The 10,677-nt window shown below is 42.0% G+C and overlaps 1 protein-coding gene across 1 annotated transcript in view; it reads right to left on the bottom strand.

Moving 5' to 3' along the window:
• pygl (glycogen phosphorylase L) overlaps positions 1-10,677 on the bottom strand; it is a 107,040-nt gene that overhangs the window by 10,897 nt on the left and 85,466 nt on the right. Inside the window, exons 15-17 of the mRNA XM_062968698.1 lie at positions 8,468-8,615; positions 5,463-5,521; positions 1,738-1,879 (exon numbers count right to left, since the gene is read on the bottom strand). Of these exons, the coding sequence (XP_062824768.1) occupies positions 1,738-1,879; positions 5,463-5,521; positions 8,468-8,615 (349 nt within the window). The remainder of the gene's footprint in view (positions 1-1,737; positions 1,880-5,462; positions 5,522-8,467; positions 8,616-10,677) is intronic.

The following is a 10,677-nucleotide window of genomic DNA, read 5'->3' as shown; positions in this document are numbered from 1 at the left end:
CGTGGCCGGGTACAGCTAGAGGGACTATATAAATCTATTTATCTACTTACGTTTCTATCCATCTGCCAATGTGTCGTTCTCTATAAAAGTCCATGTATGCATGTTGGTTTGTACCCACAAAGGCTCCTACATGGCCTGATAGTGCAGGCATGGGAGAACTTTGGCCCTTTGTGTATTTTGGACTTCAAGAGAAAGAAGGGAAGAGAAAAGGAAGAGAAGAAAGAATGAAAGAAGAGAGGATAGAAAGGGAAAAAAGGTAAGAGAAAGGGAGGAAGAAAAGGGAAGAAAGGTTATGCGGAAAAGCAAGGGAAGAAGGAAAGAAAGGACCACAAAGAGAACCTGACCAAAGATATTAGCCAGGTTGCTGTGAGTTTTCCAGGCTGTCTGGCCAAGTTCCAGAAGCATTCTCTCCTGACATTTTGCTCACATCTATGGCAGGCATCCTCAGAGGTTGTGAAGTCTGTTGGAAACTTGGCAAGTGGGGTTTATATCTCTGTGGGATGATGTCCAGAGTGGGGGGAAAGAACTCTCTTCTGTTGGATGCAACTCTGAATATTGCAATTAGCATTAAATAGCCTTGCAGCTTCAAAACCTGGCTGCTTCCTGTCTGGCGGAATCCTTTGTTAGGAGGTGTTAGCTGGCCTGTTAGCTGATTTGTTTCCTGTCTGGAATTCCACCATTTTATGAGTGTTGCTCTCTCTATATATATCCTTCAACAAAGGATTCCCCCCCAGGCAGGAAGCAGCCAGGCCTTGAAGCTGCAAGGCCATTTAATACTAGTCAAAGTAGCTAACTGGAACATTCACACTCGCTTCAAACAGACAAGAGTTCTTTCTCCCACCCTGGGCATCATTCCACAGATATATACAGTAGAGTCTCACTTATCCAACACTCGCTTATCCAACGTTCTGGATTATCCAACGCATTTTTGTAGTCAATATTTTCAATACATCGTGATATTTTGGTGCTAAATTCGTAAATACAGCAATTACTGCATAGCATTATTTCGTATTGAACTACTTTTTCTGCCAAATTTGTTGTATAACATGATGTTTTGGTGCTTAATTTCTTCTTCTTCTGTGATTCATATGTTATTTGAGTGATTATATTGCTTCTGTTTATGTGATTGCTTTAGTCAATTGTTGTGTTGTTGTTTTTTTTGTATTCTTATAGCGTTTTATAGTGTTTTCAGTGTTTTATTGTACAATGTTTTATGCTGGTTTTATATTGGAAACTGCCCTGAGTCCCTTTTGGGAGAGAGGGTGCTATACAAATAAACTTTTACTTACTTAATTTGTAAAATCATAATCTAATTTGATGTTTAACAGGCTTTCCCTTAATCTCTCCTTATTATCCGACATATTTGCTTATCCAACATTCTGCCGGCCCATTTACGTTGGATAAGTGAGACTCTACTGTATATATAAACCCCACTTGCCTCGTTTCCAACAGACCTCACAACCTCTGAGGATGTGGGCGAAACGCTGGAAAGAATGCTTCCGAAACATGGCCAGACAGCCCGGAAAACTCACAGCAACCCTGTGATTCCGGCCATGAAAGCCTTCGACAACAAAATTTGCCAGGGTTGTGCCAGTTGGACATGGTGAAGAATGTCTTCTCAGAGCTGGAGAAAGGAGAAAGCAGCCGGGCCTTAGTTGCTCCAAAACCTAGATGACGCTGGGGATAGACGAAAGTAAACAATATAATCACGGGAACCTCAGAAGAGGCCAGCCTTACCCTTCTCCGCCAGGGAGACCCTGTAATTCTCCAGGAAGATGACCTTCAGCTTGTTCCCCACCACAGGGTCGTTGTTGACCACGTGGCCCACGGAGGTGATGAGTTTGATGATCAGCTTGGCCATGTGGTAGCCGGGGGCCGCCTGGAAGGAGAGCCGGGTCAGGGTTTGGATGGCAAAGGGCACATCTGCACTGACCACTTAACATGGATTGAAGGCATCTCAAAAATGCAGTATTTCAAGCACGCGGATCAGAAGCCTTAAACCTTCTGATCCGGGCCGGGCTGTGGCGCAGCTGGCTAGTAACCAGCTGCAATAAATCACTACTGACTGAGAGGTCATGAGTTGAAAGCCTGGATCGGGTTAAACCCCCGACCATTAAATAGCCCGGCTTGCTGTTGACCTATGCAGCCCCGAAAGACAGTTGCATCTGTCAAGTAGGGAAATTTAGGTACGCTTTATGCAGGAGGCTAATTTAACTAATTTACAACACCATAAAACTGCCAGCAAAACACGAGGAAAGGAATGAGGAAGTATAGCCACTAGTGGCTGGTGAAGCAACAGCTCCCCCTGTGGCCGGAATCGTGAAGCTGGAAAAATGTTAAATGCCTCTGTGTCTGTCTATACTGTATGTTGTTTGTCTGTTGGCATTGAATGTTTGCCATATATGTGTTCATTGTAATCCGCCCTGAGTCCCCTTCGGGGTGAGAAAGAAGGGCGGAATATAAAGACCCCACAGCATTGAGCCATGGCAGTTCAAATAGGGTTAAACTGCATTAACGACAAAAACAACATACCATATATACTCGAGTATAAGTCAACCCGAATATAAGCCGAGGAACCTAATTTTACCACACACAAAAAACTGGGAAAACACTGACTCCAGTATAAGCCGAGGGTGGTAAATTTCAGAAATAAAAACAGATACCAATAAATGTACATTAATTGAGGCATCAGTAGGCTAAATGTTTTTGAATATTTACATAAAGCTCACATTTAAGATAAGACTGTCCAACTCTGATCAAATCATTATTCTCATCTTCTTCAATGTAAATGTGCTTATGCATCCTTTTAATAATAATAATACAGTAAAATAATACATGTAATAATAATAATAATAATAAATACAGTAAAATAATACATGTAATATTAAGTAGAGTAAAACAATAAATGCAATAATAATAATAAGATCAGAGTGAAATACTAAATGTATTAATAATAATAAAAATAGAGTAAAATAAATGTAATAGTAGCAACAATAATAGAGAAAAATAATAAATGCAACAATACCAATAATAATAGAGAAAAATAATAAATGTACCATATATTCTCGAGTATAAGCTGACTGAAATATAAGCCAACCAGGACCCTCACCTGAGTATAAGCCGAGTGGGGCTTTTTCAGTCTTAAACTAGGCTTATACTTGAATATATACAGTAATAGTTTAATTCAGCAGTTTCAAAACTCTTTTTCCCAGAGTTTGGGTTCAACAAAAGCCTTGCAGGGGTTCAATGAAAAACCTTAAAAATCAAATTTAAAAACAAAACTATATGAGGCCAACTATTTGATTTAAAGTCTCTTTAACAAATATTTTGTGCTATAACTATTTCTTATGAGGTTTAGAGTGACTAGTCACACATTTGTTGTTGATTTGTCACACTGATTTTTTTGAATTTTTTTTACTTAATACTTTTTGAGATGCAAGATGTTGGGAGATTATTCAAGAATAACAGAGTAAAATTTACTCAAAAAACTAGATGCTCTACAGCAAATTGGGAGAAGTATCTGAATGAGTTTAAAATGATCCAGAAAGTGGGGTTGTTGTATGTCTTTCGGGCTGTATTCTGATTATACAAAATTCTGCACAAAATAAATGTATTCTGAAGGGTTCAATTGCTGAAAACATTTGGGAGCCATTGGTTTAATGTGTTCCCAGCTTGTATTATATTTATTGTATTATTTTAAACTTGCTTCAAAGGTACAACACTCTGAGATCTTGCAATATAGGGCTGGAGCCAAAGTAATTAAATAAAATAACACTATGTAACATGTGTTGTCAAAAACTTTCATGGCCGGAATCATTGGATTGCTGTGAGTTTTCCAGGTTGTGTGGCCATGTTCCAGAAGCATTCTCTCCTGACGTTTTACCCACATCTATGGCAGGCATCCTCTGAGGTTGTGAGGTCTGTTGGAAACTAGGCAAGTGGGGGAGGGATATATATATATAATGATGTCCAGGGTGGGAGAAAGAACTTTTTGTTTGAGACAAGTGTGTTTGAGACAAGTGTGAATGTTGCAGCTGGCCACCTTGATTAGCATTGAATGGCCTTGCAGCTTCAAGGCCTGGCTACTTCCTGCTTGGGGCAATCTTTTGTTGGGAGGTGTTAGCTGGCCCTGATTGTTTCCTTTCTGGAATTCCCCTATTTTCTGAGTGTTGCTCTTTATTTACTTTCCTGATTCTAGACTTGGCCACACAGTCCGGAAAACTAACAACAACTATGTAACACAATTTTTGTTCCGGGGTTATAAACGTCATTTCCTAATTAGGTTCTATCATAAAAACATGGAAAATGTTTATTAAACTGCAAAAACTTCGTGCAGCCTATATTGCTCTGGTTTTTAAAGGAATATCTCATTGAGTCTCAATTAAGCACACTTTGTGGAAGTCACAAAAACAAAGTTTCTGGAGTAGAACAACTACTTTCAAAGCAAGAACCGCACAATTAAATAGGAAATAACATTTTCAAACCAGGAACAGAACATGTTTCAAATTTTGTGTGATGTCTCATGGGCCTTGTAGTCCCGTTCCTAGTACTATTGTGGCAGACGAAGAGGAAAACTTGGGATTTCCACCGGTTCACACAGAATCGGAGCCCCTGCACCTGGAGGATGTTTTCCCTCAAGAAGTTAGCCAAACAAGCCTTGGGCAGAATTCTCCCCCGTTTTCTCGAAAGGACAATTATAATAGAGATAGAGGAGCTAGGGAGGCGAATCGCCGGAGCCTCAGAATCGCAGCCAAACAATTAGCTGATTAGGTCTGCTTCCCTTGGGAAATTCTAAGGAGTCATGCATCTGGACGGAGTTGGGTTTCACTTCTCGTTCTCCAGGGAAAGTGTTCTTCTGGAGGGAAACGAGACCCTATTTAGGTGTTTTGCCGCAAAGGAAACCTTGCAGAGTCAACTCGTCAGCTTGAGGAGTGAGATCGTGTGTGGACTTCGTAACCCCAGTTCCAAGCCTTGCCTTGTTTCACGTTTTCCGCGGACCTCACCACGGACCTTGTTCTTGCTTCTTGTTTGCCTCGTATCAAGTCTTGTCTAGCCAAGAATCTAGTTTGTTTCTCAGCCAAGAACCAAGCCTTCGATCCAGCCTTGTTGCCAAGCTTCAATGGACTAAAAGACCTTGTCATCTCCTCACACTATTGCTTGGCAAAGTGTGTGTTTCGGTTAATGGATTATAACTTTGGACTCTAATATCACATATTGGACATTATTTTCCTGGACTATATTTGACCTTTCCTGAAAGGTCTACTTCTGAACTATATTCTTCACTTGTTTTTATTGACTTTATATATTCCCTTAATAAAGATATTAGATAGAATCCGGCCTCTGCGCATGGTTATTGGTGCTCTGTAGCCTGGGTCTTGACATTTTGTCACATAGTGTAATCAATGAAACAAAACAAGGCTGCCACTTGTTTCCATGTTGCAAGGAGCCAAGGGCCCACTCACTTTGCCTCCGATGATCACTGTCCTGGGCACAAACATCTTCATGGGGTCCCGCTTGATGCCTGCAAAAAAGGAAAAGGAGGTTCATGTTCCATTCATGATGTCTCTACACTACAAAGTTAATGCAGTTTGATGTGTTGTCTAAGGCTTTCATAACCGGAATCACTGGCCGGCCATTTATGGCCATGTTCCAGAAGCATTTTCTCCTGACGTTTTGCCTACATCTGTGGCAGGCATTCTCAGAGGTTGTGAGGTCTGTTGGAAACTAGGCAAGAGTTTACATATCTATGGAATAAAGTCCAGGGTGGGAGAAAGAACTCTTGTCTTCCTGAGGCAAGTAGTAGTAGTAGTAGTAGTAGTAATAATAATAATAATAATAATAAATTTATTTTTATATCCTGCCTCCATCTACCCGTAGGGACTCGGGGCAGCTAACATGGGGCGAAGCCCAAATGTCCACAATAAAACAAAATAAAGTACCTTTACAATTAAACGAACATAATAGACATATAACATTAAATAGATTACACCAGCATTTTAACATCAATATAATAATAAGTAAAACCGCCAGATGACAAACAATTCGCAGGTTAAAATAGTGAAAAACAGGGCAGTGGCTCAAGATGCATGGGTTAAAATCTGATGTAGTAAATACAGTGCTATAATAAAAAGGGGAAAAACTGAGGTCTCCATTGGCCACCTTGATTACCACTGAATGGCCTTGCAGCTTAAAAGCCTGGCTGCTTCCTGTCTGAGGGAATCTTTTGTTGGGAGGTGTTAGCTGGCCCGGGTTGTTTCTTCTCTGGAATTCCCCTGTCTTCTAAGTGTTGTTATTTATTTACTGTCCTGATTTTAGAGGTTTTTTTTTAATACTGGTATCCAGAATTAGTTCCTTTTCATGGTTTCCTCCTTTCTGTTGAAATTGTCCACATGCTTCTTGTGGATTTCAATGGCTTCCCTATGTAGGTTGACATGATGGTTGTCAGAAATAATGCAGTTTGAAACCACTTTAACCCCCTTGGCTCAAGGCTATGGAATCCTGGGAGTTGTTGTTTCCAAAGGTTTTAGCCTTCTCAGCCAAAGAGTCCTAGTGCTTCACCAAATTACAGTTCTCAGTAGCAATGAGCCATGGCAATTAAAGTGATGTCAAACTGCATTCATTCTACAATGTAGATGCACCCTTCAATGTGACAAATTAGTTACTCAAGTTGTCGTGGCCATCACATTATTATTATTGACACAACGACGTTGTATGACACAGCAAACAAGATAGTTATTATGAGACAGCAAACAAGATAGACATGCTGGATTTCGTATCCCAAAATCACAAGTCAAACACTTCCCAAGTGTCTAGGACTGTGTGATGTATTTTCGGATGATGTGCACAGATCCCAGTAGGGTGGCCTTTTGCAGTTGGCAGATCGTGATTTTGTCAATGTCTATTGTTTCCAAATGCTGGCTGAGATCTTTTGGCACGGCACCCAGTGTGCCCATCACCACCGGGACCACCTGCACTGGTTTCTGCCAGAGTCTTTGAAGTTCAATCTTGAGGTCCTGATAGCGGCTGAGTTTTTCCTGTTGTTTTTCGTCAATGCAACTGTCACCTGGGATGGCAACATCAATGACCCAAACCTTTTTCTTTTCCACAACTGTGATGTCTGGTGTGTTGTGTTCCAGAACTTTGTCAGTCTGGATTCAGAAGTCCCACAGTATTTTTGCGTGTTCATTTTCCAATACTTTTGCAGGTTTGTGATCCCACCAGTTCTTTACTGCTGGGATGTGGTACTTGAGGTATACGTTCCAATGGATCATTTGGGTCACATAGTTGTGCCTCTGTTTGTAGTCTGTCTGTGCGATTTTCTTACAGCAGCTGAGGATATGATCCATGGTTTCGTCAGTTTCCTTGCACGGTCTGCATTTTGGGTCATCAGCTGATTTTTCAATCTTGGCCTTGATTACATTTGTTCTGATGGCTTGCTCCTGGGCTGCAAGGATCAGGCCTTCTGTCTCCTTCTTCAGGGTCCCATTTGTGAGCCAGAGCCAGGTCTTCTCCTTATCAGCTTTTCCTTCAATTTTGTCAAGGAATTTTCCATGCCATGTTTTGTTGTGCCAGCTGTCAGCTCTAGTTTGTAGTGCGGTTTTCTTGTATTGGTTTTTTTGTCTGCTGTGTTTTGAGGAGTTTCTGATTTTTGACTTCAATCAAAGCAGGTTCTTCACCTTGCTTTACATATTCTGCCAGGGCATGTTCTTCTTCTTTGACTGTTTGTTTTACTTTTAAGAGTCCTCTGCCACCTGATCTTCTAGGCAGATATAGCCGGTCAACATCACTGGGAGGGTGCAGTGAGTGATGAATGGTCATGAGTTTTCTTGTTTTTCTGTCCAAATTGTCCAGTTCTATCTGCGTCCAATTTATGATGCTGCCATCATCATCATTATCGTCGTCGTCGTCGTCATCATTGTCATTATGTTTATGCTTTGCATTGATAAACTAAGCCAAGACTCAAAATAATGATGGAAAATATCCACGATGGAGCACATAGGGCACGGCACATTCACCCTTAGTTTTACTCAACTCCATTATATCTCCTGACAAAGCAACAAGGCCCCAAATGGGAATTTCTTCATTCTTATTGAAACCCATCGCAATATTTCAAAATTCCCCCAAGGCTTTGGAATATTTTATAAGACAGCACATCAGAGATATGGGAAAAATGTGTCTGCTGCTTCACATGACTTTGGGCAGCTGCAATGTGCTATGATCCCCGTGACAGTATTGCTCTTGACTATTGCCAATACTTTTCAAAGGTGACTGAAATAAAATTAATGCAGTTTTGAAATACTGTCTAACTTGGGCCCTCCAGGTGTTTTGGACTCCCAACTCCCACAATTCCTAACAGCCTACCGGCTGTTAGGAATTGTGGGAGTTGAAGTCCAAAACACCTGGAGGGCCCAAGTTGGCCCATGCCTGTTCTAAAGTGTTAGGTGTTGTATCTGCAGAACATACTCACGGTTGTACATGGTGATGATGTGGAGGCAGTTCATGAGCTGCCGCTTGTATTCGTGGATCCGCTTCACCTGGACGTCAAACATGGAGGCCGGGTTGATCTTCACCTTGTACTCCTTCTCCAGGTATTGGGCAAACTTGACCTTGTTTTCCTGGGTGAAAAAAAAGGCAAGTTCTATAGGAGTGGCCAACTTCATGAAGCCGTAGGGCTACAGATGGAGACCTGGACACAAGTCCCACTGACCCATATATTTTATGTTTTGCACACTGAATGATTCAATCCTAGAATTGGAGAAGATCCCAAAGCCCTCCCAACAGATGGCCATCCAGTCTCTGCTTAAAAATCTACAGAGGAGATTCTACTGGAATATCTCATAGAGGGGACCAAGTATAAACACTAGGCTTGCTCAAATAATTCGATTTTCCCGTTATCCGATATTAATTCGTTATTTTCGTTTGTTTTGAAGCAATATAGAACCTTGGTTGTCCACACGTCTGGATATCGCGGTTTCGAATCGCGAGAGGCCGTTTTTTCTTATTTCTTCGTTTTTTTCGTTAAGAAAAAAAAGCTTTTGCAAATCACCCAAACTCCTTTCCTTTTGCCCCTCAGCCAATGGGAGGCTCAGCCAATGGGAGGGGGCGAGGGGGAAGGAGGCCGAGGAGGAGGAGGAAGACGGAGGGGGGAAATGGCCGCCGCCGCCGCCTCGCCTCAGCTCAGGCCTGGAGAGACCGAGAGGGGCCCGGCGGTGAGGAGGAAGAGGCCCGGGATGCGAGGGGGTGTGGGCCAGGCCCGTCCTCGGCTGCTCCCAGGGGCCCAGATTCGCACCCTCCCTCCCCCCAATACAGGTCTCCAGTCCATACCACGCTACATGAACTTGAATGGATACTGTGGTTGTGTTGTGTCGAAAGCTTTCATGGCCGGGATCACACTGTTGTGGTATGTATTCCGGGCTCTATGGCCATGTGCCAGAAGCATTCTCTCCTGACGTTTCACCCACATCTGTGGCAGACATAGAGGTTTTGACGTCTGTGCGAAGCTAGGCAAGTGGGGTTTATATATCTGTGGAAGGTCCAGGGTGGGAGAAAGAACTCTTGTCTGTGGGAGGCAAGTGTGAATGTTGCAATTGGTCACCTTGATTAGCATTGAATAGCCTTGCAGCTTCAAAGCCTGGCTGCTTCCTACCTGGGGGAATCCTTTGTTGGGAGGTATTAGCTGGCCCTGATTGTTTCCTGTCTGGAATTCCCATTTTCTGGGTGTTTCTGGGAAGGTAATGGCACTCCATGTAGTCATGCCGGCCACATGACCTTGGAGGTGTCTATGGACAACACTGGCTCTTGGGCTTAGAAATGGAGATGAGCACCAACCCCCAGAGTCAGACATGACTGAACTTAACGTCAAGGGATACCTTTACCTTTACCTACACACACACACACACACACACACACACAAGCAGGGACTATATATATATATATACACAATATATATCACACACACACCAATTTAACAAAGTTTCAGCCACAAAAACAAAGTTTCTGAAGTAGAACAATGACTTTCACAGTAAAGACAACCCAATTTAACAGGAAATAAGACTTTCAAACCAGGAACAGATTTCTGCAATTATTAAAAAATGGTTTATTATAAAAGCTATGAAAATTTGCCAAAAATCAGAGGATAAGGGAAACGTTCCACATTTTGGTGAGCTATCAGTGTTAAATGTGTTCTACCACTGTACCAAGTTTGAAGAAGATCACTCAAAAAATGAGGGCGGGAGAGCCCCCTAAGTCCCCCCCCCTTCGGGCTGTTTTTGGGCCACCGCGCATGCGCGTCCGCCATTAACGAATTAATTTAGAAAATAACGAATTTTCATTAATTTCGAAAAATTTTGGGGGCCAAATTCGTTATTAGCAACAAAAACGAAAAACTGCCCCCTCTAGTTTTGAAACGAGTTTAGAATCAAATTTTTCATGGATCGATCAAGCCTAATAAACACAAAATCAAATTATGTTTCCTATGCACATAGTCCAAAGATAACATTATCTATACACATAATAAAAGTGACAATCTATCTGTGTGTCCACTCACACAGCCAGCCTCCACATACAAGCTGTTGTGACTCAGCCTTTGCCTTTGTGCGACTCTGATGAGGATTCTGGGATGCAAGTGCATAATGATGGGATTCAGATTCAGGATGAGTTTCAAGATGACTCTGATGG

The sequence above is a fragment of the Anolis carolinensis genome, chromosome 1 (assembly GCF_035594765.1).
Source record: "Anolis carolinensis isolate JA03-04 chromosome 1, rAnoCar3.1.pri, whole genome shotgun sequence".
In the NCBI taxonomy this organism is placed as follows: Eukaryota; Metazoa; Chordata; class Lepidosauria; order Squamata; family Dactyloidae; genus Anolis; species Anolis carolinensis.
This window is presented reverse-complemented; position numbering and strand designations above follow the sequence as displayed.